The sequence below is a fragment of the Ambystoma mexicanum genome, chromosome 4q, assembly GCF_040938575.1.
Source record: "Ambystoma mexicanum isolate Mex_15411 chromosome 4q, UKY_AmexF1_1, whole genome shotgun sequence".
Lineage (NCBI taxonomy): Eukaryota > Metazoa > Chordata > Amphibia > Caudata > Ambystomatidae > Ambystoma > Ambystoma mexicanum.
The window spans coordinates 445,291,736-445,309,852 of record NC_090928.1 but is presented as its reverse complement, the minus strand read 5'-3'; the positions used below and the strand labels follow the sequence as shown (position 1 = coordinate 445,309,852).

At 44.8% G+C, this 18,117-nt stretch overlaps 1 protein-coding gene across 1 annotated transcript in view; it reads left to right on the top strand.

Annotated features, from left to right (window-relative positions):
- The window catches only part of LOC138467255 (uncharacterized), a 1,232,016-nt gene that overhangs the window by 637,611 nt on the left and 576,288 nt on the right, over nucleotides 1-18,117 (top strand). The window contains exons 26-27 of the mRNA XM_069607273.1: nucleotides 11,409-11,549; nucleotides 17,070-17,210. Coding sequence (XP_069463374.1) covers nucleotides 11,409-11,549; nucleotides 17,070-17,210 — 282 coding nt within the window. The remainder of the gene's footprint in view (nucleotides 1-11,408; nucleotides 11,550-17,069; nucleotides 17,211-18,117) is intronic.

The following is an 18,117-nucleotide window of genomic DNA, read 5'->3' as shown; positions in this document are numbered from 1 at the left end:
AGGGGAACATGAAAATTCCATTTCACCAACAGCAGACAAGAACATTTTACAACACAGCACATGTTAATGATCAATCTGTCCACAGTGTAAGACAGCACTGTCACTGATGTAACACATTCTCATGCTGGTTGTGCCCAAAATATGCCTCTGTAGCAACATGCCTATGCTGGCTGTTCCCAATTTAGGCCAGCATTGTCCTGTACAAAGCATGAGTGATGCTGCCTGAGCTTTACCTTTTCTTTCTTTCACCAATAAATGTGGCCCATGGGTGCTCGAGCTGCTCAGAGCTGGCCCTCTTGACTGCAGCAAAATACATTCTGCCAAAAGACCAGGGGCTCTGTGTGCAACCAACCTAGCAGGCCTAGTGCACACTTTACCTTTTCTTTCTTTCACCAGTTAATGTGGCCTGTGGGCGCCCAAGCTGCTCAGAGCTGGCCCTCTTTACTGCAGCAAAATAAATTCTGCCACAAGACCACAGGCTTTACTTTTTCTTTCTTTCACCAATAATTGTGGCCTGAATTAGAACTGTACCACCCATCACTCAGGAATAGTCAGCGAACTTGCAGATACAAATTATGCCAAATGGCATTTCATGTCATGAAAATTAATGAATACATTTTCAATAAAAATGTATTTTACATTTTTCCGGTGTGCAATTGATTTTCACAGTTAAACAAAAACAAAAAACACAGTAAACTGAAGGATGCCTGGAATCATCAGTCACACGTTAAAGGAAAGACCTTGATTGTAACGTATGCCCTAGCTAACACAACAAACATTTTATTGTGAATAAATAAATAAGAATTTCAATAAAAATGTTCACTATTGCCAAACATGATCCAAAACAGGTTGATTTTGCTCTTCATACAGACATTAAAAAAAACATCACAGTAAGAACATTAACGGATGCACTCCGGGGTGAACTAAGACAATTAAACACTGCTTCACAGATCATTTCAAAATCAAAATGCATGTATCATATTGACATTTAATGGCTGCACCGCTCAGCAATGAAACTATACATTAGGGGGCACTCGAGATGCTTGCATTCCAATGCAAGGTCGTGCACTTCTTGATGAACTACAGCAGTAAAAAAAGAAAGGAAGAGGCAGCGCCAGGTGAGACCATGATGAGATAGAACGTGCTTTCAGTTTAGTTAAGTTTATTATTTATATAGCGCCGCCCTGCCCTGGGGCATCCAGGCGCTTGACATGGTTACACGGCAGTCAAAGTATTACAGGCATGGTAAGCGTAGGTAAATATTACATGAAGTGAAGACATTATAATACAATTGCAGATAATATACACATTATAACGCAGTTACTGATAATATACAGATTATAACGTATTTACAGGTTTGAAATTGTGGAGATTCTACAGTATGTACATTTGTGTGGTAATAAATTGGTGTGTTATACTTCTTTGGCCAGTAGCCAAGTTTTGGAGCTGTGTCTGAATCAGTGAAAGGATGGTTCGGATCTCAAATCGGTTGGTAGTGAGTTCCAAAGTTTAGCGGCAAGCACAGGGAAGCTTGCGCCGCCTGCTTTTTGGAGCTTAAATCTAGGGATATTTAAGCAATGTGTTTGGGCTGATCTGGTTTGGCGAGATGGTGTATGGTGCGTGAAGTTGTCTGAGAGGTATCTAGGTGCTTGGTTGGATAAGCATTTGTGTGTGAGAGAGAGTGTTTCATATTCGATTCTCTGAGGTATAGATAGCCAATGATAGTCGCGTCTGGCATTGGAGATGTGCTTGTGTTTGGGTATGTTCATAGCAGCTCTTATTATTATTATTTTGGATAACTTGAAGCTTGTTGATGTTCTTTTGGCTGGTGCCAGGTAGAGAGCATTGCAATAGTCGACTTTGGATAGTACTAGTGCTCTGGCTAGGGTGGTGCAGTTGGAGGTCGAGAGGTAAGTTCTACTGGCATTGATGAGTTTACATGGGTAAGCGGTGGCGGATGAGATAACGTTGATTTGTCTTGTCAGTTTAAGGGAGGAGTCAAGGTAAATACCAAGAGTTTTGATGCTGTTGGAGACAGAAATGTTGTTGCCGTCAATGGGGAATGTCTGATAAAGTTTGTTGAGTTTATTAAGTCTGGATTAGGAGCCTAGGAGAAGAAGATCAGTCTTGTCGTCGTTGAGGCAGAGGCCGTGTTTGGCCATCCATTCTTGGATAATGGAATAAATGTTGTTGAGTACTGTGTTGTCGGTGGAGTAATCGCCTGCTAGTGGGATGAGTATTTGAGTGTCATCTGCTTAATTCGTGTAGATGACGCCCAAGTGGTCCAGTATGTCAAAGAGGGGTTTTGTAAACACATTGTAGTGTTGGGGAAACACAGGAGCCCTGGGGGACGCCACATGTAATAGGGGCTGGTTCGGCTGAGGCTGTGGGAGAAAAGATCCTCATGGATCTGTTATTCAGGAAGGACTGAATCCAGGCATTGGCCTTGTCAGAGAATTTGGCTGCTGAGGCTAGATGTTTGCAGAGAATGTCATGATTTACCAAGTCAAAGGCAGCTGACAAGTCAAGGAGGTTTCTTTTTTTTGCCTGGCAGGCAGCGATGCTCGTTGGATGCACGGATAGCAATTGTAATAACAATGTTTTTGACTGAAAGCGCGTCAGACAAATACTGTAAAGATGAACTCTGCCTTGAAGAATGAATTGATCACAATCACGCGGCCCAATGTGTCCTAAATCATCCTAATCTATTAAATTAAGACGTGAACACCTCGAAGCCCTGTCAGGAGATATTTGTGATACATCTAGAGGCATTTCCGACTCAGAATATGTTACTTTCTTTTGGAGTGGAGCCGTGTTGCGGGACAGGCGGCAGCGAAAGGCAGGAAACATAGATTGGCTTTGTTTATTTATGAAATGTTTGGCGGATATGTGGACCTGGCAGATTTATTTATTTATGCAATGTTTGTCGGATAGAGGTATCCAACGAACATTGCATAGGTAAATAATTCTGCCGAGTCCACGTATCCGCCGAACATTTCATAAATAAATAAATAAATTAACCGGGTCTTGGCGGAGACCCGGTTAATTTATTTATTTATGCAATGTTTGTCGGATACAAGTACCCTACAAACATTGAATAAATAAATCTGCCGGGTCCACTTTTTTTGTCTTCTTTTCGCCCGCGCAGTTCAAGGGTTTGGGGCGGCCGGCCGGCCAAATCGCCAGCGCTGCCCCGAGACCATGATGAAATATGCATCCCTAATTCTTTGTCTGTGCTCCTGAGCCTCGGGCCATATAAAATGGCTTGGAGGGACCGCGGGCCGTATGTTGGCCACAGATGTCAGAGGCATATTAAAGCTTGACAAAGCTATGAACCAATCAGACAAAGGCAGTGGCCTAGAGAAAGTCTTGCATGCTGAATGCCCGGCTTCATAAGGGATTGAGAAGGAAGAAGCTCAAGGACCAGAGTTAGTGGGATTCTGAATGATGCATTTGGAAGAAGGAAACCTCCCTGCTAATGCAGTGAAGGCAGACGCTGCTTATTCAGACCTGCTATCAAAAAGATGTTACCCTGCTTTGCAGCCCATAGAAGACCTGGGCCAGTTCAAGGTCAAAATATCCACTGAGATGAAGTCACAAGAAAGCCAGAGATCAGCATCACTAATGATAAAAGTGTCACTGGTGAAGAAACTGCTGAAGATCTTGCACCTATCATCAACAAGGAAGTTAGTGCTGGGACAGAGAGAGTGGAAGAGCCACTCAACCAGATAATTAACTTCTTCTGGTTTGCCGTTGACTTCACAGTGCTCATTCCACAAAGGGCACTGATGAAGGAAGGTTGTGGACTGCAACTGGATAGATGGCTGTCGTGTGACCTGCATCATCCATCACCAGTTCTCAGATGGAATAAAGAGCATTCTCCACTGACGCATGCCTATCCTAGGACGTACTCTGAACTCATACCTCTTACCCGGACTGGATCCTGGAAAGGGCAGTGTGCTCAGTTTGTATCTTGAGCAAAGTACTTTGATGTCATGGAAGAGGTATTTACCACTGTAAATTAACAGATGATTCAAATCAGACTCTTGCTACACCATGGTTAAACCCGACCGCCTAATGAGGATTTCCTATGCATACAAAGTGGTATGACAATCTGTTACAAACTGTGGGTGCTCCAATGCTGATATTTGTCATGGACATCATCAAACATGAAAGTAACCAATGGTTATAAGGCATAGGCAAGCAACTTCTGAGTAATAAGAACTTTCAGGATAAGTTCTGTGAAGCAGTTTTAGGGGTCAGAATAAAAGAGACCATAAAGATTTGGAGGCAGTGACGTTGTATTCACAAATCGGGAAACAGGCCGCAAGGGCACAAGGACATATACAAAACACAAGATGACCAAAGGTGTCAAAGCTGTAAGATGTGTCGGACTGCTGTTATGCAGCCAAGACAGAGTGCTAAAAAAACAGCAGCAGTGACTATGGAGAGTGGCTGAACAATGCCACAGTCCAAAAAACGACATACCTGAAGTGTCTTTTAGTTACTGCGTGTTGTGTGTGCTTTTCTCTATGTTCCATCCATCCCGATTTTTCACGCTTGAGAGTTTATCTTTTCATATTGAAAGCAGCTGTGTTTGTAGCAAAAGAAAGAACGCCTATTGCATACTGGTTGTCATAATCTGCTGAACAGGTCTAATGTGCCTCATAGAGTTACAGACCTATTTTGTTTTGATGTATCTGCACAACCAACTTTGAAAGGACATTCACATGTGGACGTTCAGGCTTTCACCAATTAAAACCCAAAAGAACTAGTAGTGATAACGTGTATTATTGCATATAATAGAAGCTCATGCTTGACCAAAGTAAAAGGAACTGATGATTCCTAACACAATGTGATTGCGGCTTCTGCTCTCGATAATTGTGGTGTTAACAGACATCCCGAGCCAACTTCACGTGACAAGGGAACAGGATGTAGAAATAAAGAGAGGAATGCCCAGGAGGGGGTTACCGATTGAAACAGACTCCTGCTGGTTCCATGTTCTTTGAGCTCTGCATGAGTGTGCGTTCCCGCTCTCCCGACCTCCCTGCAATCAACCGGTTGCCAAGGTACACAGCATCACACTGGCGATGAGGACCGACGAGGATCCAGGTGCGTTTCGCCCTGCTCTGTGGCGCTCCCGCTGCCAGCTCTTCACAGGCTGAACAGCGAGAGTACACTGCCAAGGGCGCAAGGCTGCACCGAGCAGTGCAAGTGGTAGTGCGAAGCACAGAACAACAGAACAGTCCCAGATACGCAGCCCCTAACAAGGTGAGAGCGTGGGGGAGGGGTGCATATTTTCCTGATGAGGGAGGGGAAAAAAAACAGCAAGCAAATCGGTAAGACTCTCACATAGACAAATTTTGTCCCCATGGCAAGCCCCCAAAGCAGCCCAACAAGGGAAGACAGCACCAGCAGAGGACCCACGGCAACTCAATGAGAGTAGAGGGCTCAGGCCCAGATGCCACGCATGTAATTTTCATGAGGCCTTTTGACCCGTATGCCACCAGAGTGGCCCTAACGTGGGAAATATGGCTCCCGCAATTGAAGCTCAACATGCAAGCCAGAGAAATAACAGAGGGAAAGAAACAGCACACCGTACTACTGCTAAACATCGGCGCTCTTACGTTAAGGCTATTGAACACCTTGCCAAATAGAGGGACGACAGACAACTACGATGCAGCAAAGTCAGCATTGAATAACACATTCAAATCTGAGTTAAACCCTGATTATGAACAGTTTCAATTCTGCATGTCCAGGCAAAGGACAAAGGAAAACATTGATGACTTCCACGCACGACTCAGGGAAATTGCGCGAGCTTGCGAATACCCAGACAAAGAATTTGCCGTCCACCAGCAGATTATCAATGGAATTTCATCAGACAAACTACGCAGAGCCCTGCTATCAGAAAAGATCATCCCTTTAGACTGCATCCTAGCCATGGGCAGACTGCAAGAATGTAGAGGCAACCACGTGGCAATCATGGAAGCTGCTATGCAATGAGTTTCACTCGATAACATCCAGAAAGATGAAGAGATTGCAGCAGTCACAGGAAGACCAGAAGGGAGATGACCCACCAACACCACGTCTGGGCGATGTTAGATTAATAGGTTTGCAATAACATATGATCCACAATCATCCACCAGAAGAACATATTTCACTAACCTGGTCAGGAGAATTCGCAATTGCGATGAGAATGACAGGGTTACCTAGAAGTCTCTGATCCCCTTGCAGTTCCCAAAACGCCTGAAGGATGAGAGACTCCCAGGGAAACCCTGTGGGGAATAAAACCCTGTCATGGGAGGCGGCTTGCTGCAGCTGGTAGCCTGGCTGGGTGTGAGTTTCTATCAGCTTCCCTCAATCTTCTACAGAATGTGGTGGAGACTGGTGGCAAATGCAGGAAAGGACGCCTGGTTCATATACCGTCCTTTTAATGCTTGCAGAGAATCGTGATGTCTTGTCTGTTCTGGATATTACAGTAGAATCGTAACAGGATCTGATGTTGAGTCTGCAACTGTTTAGTGTGAGTAGCTTTTCGTGCAATGCGGGTCCAGCGGTGTCTGTATCCGTGTCTCGATAAGGTGCAATACCGAAGGGCGATGTACTGCGGTAGTGACCGTGTCATATTCCCGCAGCCACAGGACAGAGGGAGAGGAAAGCACCCGGTACATTCTGTAACATCTGCACGATTGAAGGATCACTAAAGATGGAAGGTTTTGCAAAGCGTTGTTCAGCCGGAGTAGACATTTCGCAGCAGTTCGCCTCAACCCACCCCTTCCAAAAGGAACAGAAAAGCCGAAGACATTGAATCCCGGGCGGAAAGGAAAGGGCAAGGCCATGGCCATCGCTGCCACACGAAGATCACCCAGCAGCAGCAACACAGATGACACCTCAGAGGAAGAGTTATCCCCTGAAAGACGCTGCAGTCTACAAAAAAAAGAACAGTGAACAGGTCCACATGATATCCGCCATCAAGCGAAAGAAGAACAATCGCAAAGGAAAGAAGTCCAGATGACCCTCCTGCATCATACTAGCCGACGGGACCCCCACCAAAGTTGTCATAGACACCAGAGGAACTGTGACTGTCATGCCCCTCCTAAAATTCAAGGAAATTGAACCGAAGCCCCAACTCAAAGACAAACAAGTGCAACTATTTGCATAAGCGTGCAAAAAGCCACTACCAGTAGCTGGATCCTTCCGTTCTAACCTATCGCACAATGGAACAACATGTCGGGCCAGGATTTATGTGGTAAATGCAGGCTTGGAGATGTGTCATGATGCCTACCCCCGGACATCCAGACCAAGTCCATCAGTCCAGGGAGCAGGCATCCAGACACCTATTGAAAACCCAGCCACCCCGGGTAGGGGCTATCTGGGTTCAGTCCTGGCGCCATAGGCGCCAGGGCCATATATGGGATTAGTCTTGGCGCCTTAGGCGCCAGGCTCATATGAAGAAGCTTACCTCATGCAGACCATGCTGCAAAGAATCCAAGCCAACGTGAGGCCTGGAAGGAACTACTTTGTTTCAGGGACTATTTTTTACTTGGGTGTGGTCTTGGGGAACTTCTTACCTGGGACTACTTTGGAGGCTATTTAAACCACCCCCGATGAGCAGCACACGCTTTGCGTTATTCTGCATCCTGCAGCGTAACGCTCACCGTGCCTGTCAGTCCAGCATCCAGTCTTCTGCCATGCCTGCCTCGAATCCGGAGCTCCTAGAAAGAAGGGAAATAAGAAGAAAGGGTTAGAGCAAGAACATTACCTTCATTCTTCATCTGATCCTGGATCCTTCGCGCATCTGAACAAGGAGAAAGACTTTATTTTGTGCGCGTCGCACCGCCAACTGCGCCGCCGCCTCGCTATAATTACCAGTCTTCACAGCACCTCCTCGACCCAGCGCTGCTCCATCATTCATCGCCGAACTCCCGGCACCTAAGGGGACGAAGAAAGACAATAAGGTGAGCCGAGAAAACCAACAAAGACAATTTCTATTATCACTATAGACTTATCGAGTTACCGCCGGAGATATTATTCTTCTACACGCCACATCGTCTTACGCTGCACCTGTAAGGAGAGAGAAAGCGACAGGTTAAGCACTGGCATTTTTTACCGGACAATGTTGGGTAACACAGACTCTTACCTAAACGCAGTCAGCTGCTACAGGACAACCTCCTCTCGAATCAAGCTGCAAGACAAAGGAAGGAATCGGACAAGAGTGAATAACAGACATTTTGAACTCTTAAGAACCAAATACTTACGGCTCCTCGCCACTTACCTCAGAGTCAATATTCGTCTGGAACTCACCCAATTCCTTCGGACCAGTGAAGTAACTGGTTATCTACGTGCCCCTGCACTCCACGCAGGATGGAGAGCTCATCATTCAAAACCATAAGGTGAGACTGGTGAAAGGGAATATCAGAGGTGATTAGAGGGAAAACGGTGGGGGTGTCCTCGCTCAATCCACGGGTGGCTAATTCCTTTTCTCCGATTTCAGGAGAATACTCCTACGGGTCAAGCAGACGAAATTGAGCAGGCCAGACCATTCAGTCATCTCTGCACTACAATTCACGTTGGTGGAGGCCGCAGCTATCCAGTTCCGACCGTTGCCCCTGTGGGAGCCAGGTGAGCGTAACAAGATGCTTTTGAGCTGCCGCACAGCAGAAATACTGAGGCTAGTACAGTTCGCGTTCAGCTTTAACCTGCCCAGCATCGACAACCTTTTAGCAAAACACAACAAGGTGTTCCAAGGAATAGGACGCTTCCGAGGGAGAATGGTCAAATTACATATTGACCCAACAATCGTGCCCAGAGCGGTGAGGCACAGCCGGGGCCTCTTCCACATGTGCGAGGAAGTCGAGAAAGAACGACAAAAGTTGGAGACACAGATGCAGAAGTAGTTCAAAACAAAATACTGAGAGTGCTGAATTGCCTGGCGGGTAGTGTACAGAACAACAACTACAAGAGTCCAGCCTCACCTTACATGCAGAGAAGTGTGAATTTGGCAAGAGCAAATTGAACTTTTTTGGGTACGTGTTCAATGCGGAAGGAGTATCACCCCATCCCTCCATGGTGTCAGACATTAAGGAAGCCAAAGCCACTACGTCAGCATCGGAAGTCAGGAGCTTCATAGGAATGGCTACATACTGTGCCAGATTCATCCCAGACTTAGCCATCATCGCAGCACCTCCAAGAAGGCTGACCCAGAAAGATGCACTGTGGGAATGGTCCAAACACCACCAGCAGGCTTTTCAGCAAATCAAGGGCTCCCTATCAAGCACTACCAGGATGGCATTCTTTGACACAAACCGCGCCACAGAACTGCTGGTGGACGCTAGTCCGATAGGACTTGGGGCGGTGTTGACTCAAATTGACCAGGGTGGCACTGTATACCCGGTTGCTTTTGCCAGTTAGGCACTCACCAAAGCGGAGCAGAATTACACCCACATAGAAAAGGAGGCTTTAGCCATACTGTGGGGGTGTCACTACTTTCAAGTCTACCTCCTGGGCCAACCAGCGAAGATATTCACAGATCATAAGCCCCTGGTACCAATCTTTAAAGGCTCTGACCTGCCCCCCTAGCACGCCTAGAAAAATGGATGCTGCAGCTGAAACCATTTAACATCGAAGTGTTGTACTGGGCTAATGCGGACAACCCCGCAAACTATCTATCCCGTCACCCACGACCAGCCACCATCCAAGAGAAAGAACACGCCATAGAAACACAAAGACATGTATGTCATGTGGTAGCTTGCATCCGGTCGAAGGCAGTGACGCTATAGGAAATAGTGGGAGAAACTAGGACGGATGCCTGCCTACAATGGACGAAATGCACCATTCAGTCAGTTGACTGGAAAAACCTCCTATCAGCAGAGGTACATCACACTGTGACAGCACAGTAGAAGCTACAAGCCTGCTTCGGAATCAGACATGAGCTCACAGTGTCCGAAGAGGGAGTCATACTGAAGAGATAACAAATTGCTCTGTCAGAGGCACTAAAGGAAATGGCCCTGCTTCTAGCATAAAAAAAGGACACCAAAGCATCGTAAAATCCCAGGCATATATCAAGTCCAGAATGTGGATGTCAAAGATACAGAACAGGGTAACTGAATTGGTGGAGACATGGGCAGGGTGCAAGTCCTCAAAGAGTCAAATGGTGCCCGAATCCATCGCAATTGCACCCAGGAACAACCCGAGATGGGAATCAGTTAGTCAAGACTTCTGTACTATTGCCAGAGAAGGATACCTGTTTGACCTAATTGACAAGTTCAGCAGATACCCAGAAGTCGAGCATGTCAGGTCCACTGACGCACCATCAGTTATAACTGCCCTGGAAAAAGTATTCCCCATACATAGCATACCACGGTAGATTAAGAGTGACAATGGGCCCCCATTTACCAGCTGCGAACTACCGCAGTTCCTGACCAGCCTCAACATTAAACACTGAAAGATCACCCTGTGTTGGCTGCAAGCAAATAGAGACACAGAAAGATTCAGGGGGTCACTGAATAAGATTATAAGGATTGCCAAAGACCAATAACAACCGTTGCTACCTGCCCTGTATCGGTTTCTCCGGTCACAGAGGCAGGCCCTGCACACCTCCACAAGAGTCAACCCGCTGCATTAATGTTTGGGGTACCTGTCCAGGTTGAACTACCGCTACACCCAAACTAGGTAGCCCCTGAACCCGACACACCGCTCATCAAAGAAAGGCAAGAAAAACGAAACGAGAAAGAGAGCGAGGCTCATCAAGCACAGCACAGAGAACTCCAAGCTGGTGACACAGTGCTAGTCAAAAACAGGACACCCCCAAAGAAGATGGTGTCCAATGAATCCTGCCCCTGGAGAGTGCCCAGGTATGGACTCCGGAAAAAGCCTCAACCATCGACCCGACTACGAGGATACGTCCTACATGGCATATATCCCAAAAGAGCCCGAGGACGAGAGAAACCGTCCAGCTTGTGAAAAGGCATACAAACACTCCCATGAGAGGAAAGACATTTGTTTTAAAAAAAGATCTTAGCTTGGGAGGAATATGGTGTTAATAGACATTCCGAGCCACGTGTGCGAGGGGGAGCTCGCCTCACATGACAAGGAAATAGGATGTCAAAATAAAGAGAGGAATGCCCGGAAGGGGATTACCGAATGAAACAGACATCTGGCTGGTCGCATATTCTTTGAGCTCTGCATGAGTGCGTGTTCTTGCTAACCCAACCTCCCTTCATACAACCCGAAGTCGGGGTACACAGCATCACAAAAACCCTAATCATTATTATGTCCTCACTGTCAAGACATGGCATTGATTTATTTTTTCACCGTTTTAGAGTTGAGGATGAAAATTAAGACACAAATACGTTTATATATAATAGTATTATGATTTCATGTGAAGCCGTTTTTTGTTTCAATTTTAGGGCAATCCTGCGGTCACTGCCAATATACCCGATGTGAATGGTGATACAGTAGAGTTCATTCAAGATGTTTTTCCTGCCTTCAATATGAGGAGACGGGTAGCTACCCCTTTTGCACAGATGCCTTCTAAAAGAAAAGATCAGGTAATCCATATTTTCCCTTTACTTTCCTTTCCAAAATGATGTTGGTTTACTGCTACTTTTTAAATGGTCAACATCTGAAGTAAGAGAGAAAACAATCACAGGATTACATTTATTTATATAACCAAGCCCACCTCAGTTGATCGCTAAGCATGCCTTGGTGCTCAGTGTTTACCAACAGGGACCTGTGACAGAAAGGAGGCTTGTAATTGTTTTTTTGGTTCACGGTAAAAAGTGTTTTATGACATAATGTATCCAGCAACCACCTGTGGTGGCTTCTTTAGAGAGATTGGTGGCAGTGTAGCCATGCCTGTTCTTGCAGGTGGGTGCGGTGAACCAGGTCACGGGAGTGTTATGCAGTTATATAGGTCAGCCAGTCATGAGCTGAATGAATGCCCTCCTGCAACTGGCAACTTGCAATGTCAGGATAGCCCTGAAAAGCCACTGACAGAGAGGACGTGTGCTTTAGGAGAAGCTGGTGCCACTCCCCTACTAGTGTGTAGAGTGGTCTCAAACCTTGCTGGCACTATTCTCGGGAGACATGGTCCTAGCCTGTAGAACATCCTGGGAGAGTGGGAGACACTGTCACTGATAGAACTGGTGAAGGCTCCCTGAATCTAAGGTCACTCGGCACTGGAACAATGCCTCACTTTAGGTATCACTAGTGATTTTCATCAGCTTCCATGAAAAAATGGTCCACCTGTAGGATGCAGGTAGTTAGTTACCTGCTCACTTGAATGATAGCCGTGATCCATGAGGCAGACTTTGCCACAGAACAGGAACATTCCTGAAATGTAAGGCAAAAATGCTAGGAAAACTCTTTCTAAATAAAACCAATTCTCCTTCCTGCTACACATAAAGAAAAATACTTGTGTATTGGAACTTTAAACTCCCGTTGTGAGAAATGCTGTTAAGTACAGAAGAAAACTTAGTTTGCAAGATTGAAGGATACCGCAAATGTGTCTGCACGAGTAAAGCAAACTCTGTTGTTACTTTTTAAGGTCATGACATATCAAGCACCTATGTATTTAATTATGAAGACATGGAAAAATGACTGTTTAAATTGCAATGTGACTTTTATTCAGCATATGTTGAACAGAAAGGATAGAAATCGCTGTAAAATACTGATAAAGAATGGCTTGTGCAGCATCAATATAACACGAGTAAACAAGCTTTTGATGTGTAGGAAATCGTTGGTTTTCTAATGTGGTCTTCCCCATGCTAATTTTTCCATGGAATCTGATAACAAGCTGAACTCCTGTTCAACTCAGTATTATTGTGAGAGTCGTGGCTTTAATGCCCCATGGATCATCTAGGTTATGGGGAAACAGACCTCTAAAATTAAATGCCATCAAAGAAGCTCATTTAAAGTTCCATAACAAAGAACTATCTGGACAAGGCCTCTGAGTTAATGTGATGCTACCACCCACCTGGGTGCATTCCAAGAGAAAATGTCCTTAATAACAAATCTTTAAATTCCAGCTGGGCTGAATCCATGGTCTTTAGCATAGATGAAAATCTAAACTAACCAAAAGTTCAGAGCTCTGTTTTAAAAACTCACTAGCTTCTAAAGAAAGACCATTACACTTAAGGTCTAATCTTTTCGCATCGCCAAGAAATAAAGTCCACCAGATGGCCACTAATTGGAGCCAAGACACCTAGTCACACGTTATCTAAGATCCCCGAGGTTGAATCGTGGAAATAGAAGTAACTGTGGCGGCTTTCCATTTCTTAAGGAATCACCAATAGGAGTCCCCTGGAGGTTACCCCAGAGCTCCCCTTTTCAACATAAGCCCAGTAACAGTCGTGCATTTTGGCTTGGAGAGTGAAAGGATAGAACTCAAAGGGAAGAGTTGCTCTAAGTAGGTTATCAAGGACATACAGTCGTCTTGGAAGCCAGCGAAAAAAATCAGTCTCTGCTTTTGTCTGGCAGCATTGTTCTATCTGGGGTTCTCAAGGAGAGATGTGTTCATATTGAGTCATCCTTCAGTTCCTGTGTGATTGCAAGGCCTTTATTAAATTTGCCAGGTTCTCCTCTTCCAGGTCAGCATTCCATTATCAATGAGTTTTGGGATGTAAGGGCTTGTTTTTTCCAGGTTGAATCTTTAGCAGGCAAACTATTACACACTGCTGCTTGCCAAGCCAATCATTCACTCTGCAGTTCCACCATGGAATTTAACTTTGATGTTGAATAACCGTCACAGTACTCAATTTTAACACCTGCTTGACGTATTGTTTGTTTAATTATTATCTATGGAGCTCTTAATAGAGCAGGGAGTGGATCCAAAATAATTTAATGACAGTCCACCATCGGAAGATGGCATGTTGCTACATTTTCGGGACATAAAAAGCAGTTTGCCTTTACCTGGAACATATGGCTCAAGTCGTAAGCCTACATCCTTACGTGCCACTGTTTTACTATCACAGAAAAGGGATAAACCTTTCATTAGGGACTTTCAGTTGGTGGATTCATCTTGCAATTTCTACTGAATTGCTTGCGCCAGGCAATGGAATTCCTGCTCAGGTCTGGATCACCCAAACAGGGTATTGTGATGAATCCTATGGACTCCTCACTAATTCCCTGCCTAAAGTCTCCTCGCAGGTGGCCAAGGAAAGGCAGACACTTTGTGATCCTGACCTTGGGGGCGTTGTTCTGCGTGAGGATCACCTGAGAAGAGAAAAGGCCAAGGGGGATGAGAGGAATCTGTGGGATGAGACAAAATATGTGTCTTCCTTTAGGGAGGATATCTCCACAATGCCAAAATATGTAATGGCTTGTTGTAATAACCATCTCGCTGTTCCTCAATCAGAAAGTTCTAGCCATTGGGATAAATCAAACCCCTTATAGAATTTGTGAGACCTGTACAACTAAAGACCTCCTTCACATCCAAGGGCACAGTGAAAGGAAATATGTAAATAACAACAACTTAAAAGAATTGCCTTTCCCTTTTCAATCAGGGATGACAAGTAACCCTTATGATCTAACTTTGCCAATAAGGACTTCATTTCCCAAAATTCCCTAAGTACTGGGATGAAGAGGAGCGCTGAAAAGGTACAATGTTGCAGGAGTAGTCAGGTCATTAATGCAGATGACCCACACCTGAGGGAGACACAGAGGCTTAAAAGGCACCCTCAGGTGCATACAATGAGAGCCCTGTGGTTGTTGCTGAGGAGCAGAGGAAGCAAGAATCAGAAGCAGCGTGGTTCATGCTGGCAGACCAGGCAGAAGCTGGATAACAGAGAAGATGCCGGGACCTCTGTTTGGCAGATATCAGCTGCCAGCCCAAAGAATGTCTGTGTCTCCAGAGATCTGAAGTGCCGAGGTTGTGCAGCGGGAAGCGTGCCGCAGGGAAGCTTACCCCCTTTTGACATGTTCTGCAGAGGCTGCACAGCGGGAAGTGTGCAGGAGGCTGTCTCAGGGGGCTGGCATGCACTTGAAGGCCTTAAACTCCAATAGAAGGTGGCCTGAGCAAAGGCGGGCTAATGGGACCAGTTTGCGAGTCATGAGGAGCTTCTGCAGCAGAGGTCCGGTGAGCGGCGAAGGGAATGGGGGTGCACGACTTTCCCAGGGAATTCAAAAGCTTATAGTGACCCTGGAGTGCTCCATCCCCGCTCTTGTGTCAGAAGCAGGCATTCAGCGAGAGAGCAATGCTCGCGTAGCAGTAAAAGTAATTCCCATATTTATTTTGAATACCAAACGCTTACAAAGCAGCCAAAGCAGCACTCGTTTGTGAGTAAAAGTGATTCCTTAGTTGATTTTGAATACCGAACTAGGGAAAAGCAGCAGATGTTTATCATAACATAGCCAAATGACTGTAATTTCAAAAGTGGGAGTTTGTGGAGAGCCTAGCAAACCGAGGAGGTAACTTTGAAGGGAGTTAATACCTACAAGCATTGCCCGAGACAAGACCAAGGCAAATACAATCTAGCCAATATTGCCAACGAAGGAAGGGGACTAATGAAGGGTTTATAATTCTGAAACTTGTTGCCCATGTTTTGCAGAGTCTATGGTACATGCTGGGACAAACACACATTGCCAGAAGCAAGGGAGAATCAGGAAGATACCCTGTCAGTCATTGGTTACTTGTGTGGTGGGGATACAAGAGTAGTAGAAAGGCTGCCCTTCTGGGAAAAGATATGCAGAGGCAGAGGAGCATCATTACAGAAGAGTATTAAAGAGCATCAATGTGAATCTTGTTTCCCTGAAAAGTGGTGGAATGTTTTGAAGCTGAAATTTGGTGAATACTATGAAACTGTTGTGAACCTCTTGCCAGTTGATCTTAACCACAAAAGCACTTGTTGTGAAACTCTGTTCAGGCGTGTACAAGGATGGCAAACCTTTGAAGAAATAAGCTTGGCATGGGAAGAAACCAGGTGTGAACTGATGTTGCAGGCCTGGCATGGAAGTAGACCAGGTGGAAGTTGAAGAAGTGCTAACAGGTGGTTCTGACAGAGGCAATGTATGTTGTTTGTGGTGCTAAAGGAGGAACATGTAGAGCTGCTACAAAAAAGCTATACTTCTTTGGAAATTATCAGTGTGGCAAAAATCATCCTGACCAAGACAATTATGGTTGCTATTGATGAACTGCGAACCTGTTCACGAAAGAGGAAGAGCCTTATATCTTTTGTGTTGGAACTTTCTGTTGACAAATTGAAGTTGCATCAAACTGTATTGGAACTTTGTTGTAAATCAGGATTTCCTGTATTCTTTTTTTGAACTTTGAAGCAGCGTCACGTTTAACTCTGGGGAAGGGGAGCTCACCCAGGTTATACAAAGAAACTATGACTGTGATTGCATTGTGAATTCACTCATTTTTGCTTTGAACTGCCATGTATTTCCTTATTCATTTGTTATATAGATAATTGTGAGGGACAGATATCCTCATCAGGGTAGGCATAGTGAGGCGTTCGTCCAATCTTTTATTATAATAAAATGGCATTTATTGAGAAAACTTCACAATGTGGGCTGCCTCACATTTCCGATCCCTCAAAGTATGGCTGAGTCATAGGCTGAGTTTATATGATGTGTAAGGACTGTGACAAGGAAGACAAACAAGGGGTAACGGCCAAATAACCAGTAATATATATTAATCCAAAACCCAGCTCAACAATCTTAGTTTCTAGCTTCCCTAACACCTTTGTCATTTGTGTAGTTCACTACAATATTGTCAGAGCATCATTCTGGAAAAGGACAGTGGTGAATGCCTTTCTTGGGAGGCCACAATGTGCAAGGAATGTAATAAAGAAGAATTACACTTAGATTAATGATACTTACTAGCAAGTAATTGAGCAACCATGTTATTGTATAAATCTCCTTACGATAGTATTTAAGCTAAAATGGCTGTCACAATCTGATGCTGGAGTCTTGTTGTTTGAAACCAGAATTATTTTTCTGTCCCCCATGCCCAATAATGGCAATTTAATCATTGTTGAGCAACTATTAGAATGAGGAACTACAGCTAAGACAAGTAGAACTTTAGAGTATTGTGATACATGTGAAATTGTTTTTTGTTTCTACTTCAGAGTAATACTTTGTTCACTCACAATATACCTGATCTGAATGGCAATGCACCAGACTTATATCAAGATGTTTATCCTGGAACCTACATGACTTCACCAGTATCTTCTCCTATTGTACAATTACATGATGAAAGGGTAGATGAGGTAATCCACATGTTCTGTCTATTTTAGATTCCACAATGGTGTGTTTATGTGCTACTTTTTATATGATTAACATTTTAACAAAGAAAATAATCACAGGATTATGTTCATTTGTATTTGTAAAGCTATTGTTTTGGAAAGGGAAAACATTCCAATGGTTTTATGTGTAGTATGGATTAATCCTGTAGACTAACTTCGATTTTCTGGGACACAGAATATTATAAACAGCCATATTACATAACTAACATGAAAGAGTGTGCTGCCTTTATTTCAGGTCTAACACGTCACTTTGCACACCGCCCCATCCTACCCAATACAAGAACTCAGCAACACCACTCATACCTAGAGGACTCGACTAACTAGTGGCAAAAAACCTTGCATTTCCCACCATCCACTCTACTCATTTCTCATGCATCCACTCCTCACACCACCAGAATCCCTTTCCTTGTACCCAGCATTCTTCAACCCATTTACCCGCCTAAAAAAGGTACCAACAGTACATGCCAGTTAAAAGTACAGTTCAAAATCTTTATTTTCAACACTGGATGGGTTAGGGGAATGCCACTAGGGCTTATGGATATGACTAAAACTCAAAAAGAACAACTGTACTTAAATGTTTGAAGATGGATAACTCAAAGGTGTCAAAAATGTCAACTAAAAGACAAGGGGCCTCATTACGAGTCTGGCGGTAACCTGCCAGTTTTTCAGGCTCGGTTAATGCCAGACTCGTATTACCATTCCGACTCCGTGATTCCTGGAATTACCGGGGCATTACAACCCCAGTGACCCGGGAATTCCGGAGGCGGAATTCGGTAAATCCCCTTTCCCATTGAGTCCCATAGGACTCAATGGGAATGGGGACCATGGGAACACTGGCACCATCTCGTGATGTGGCGGTGTTTCCATGCCC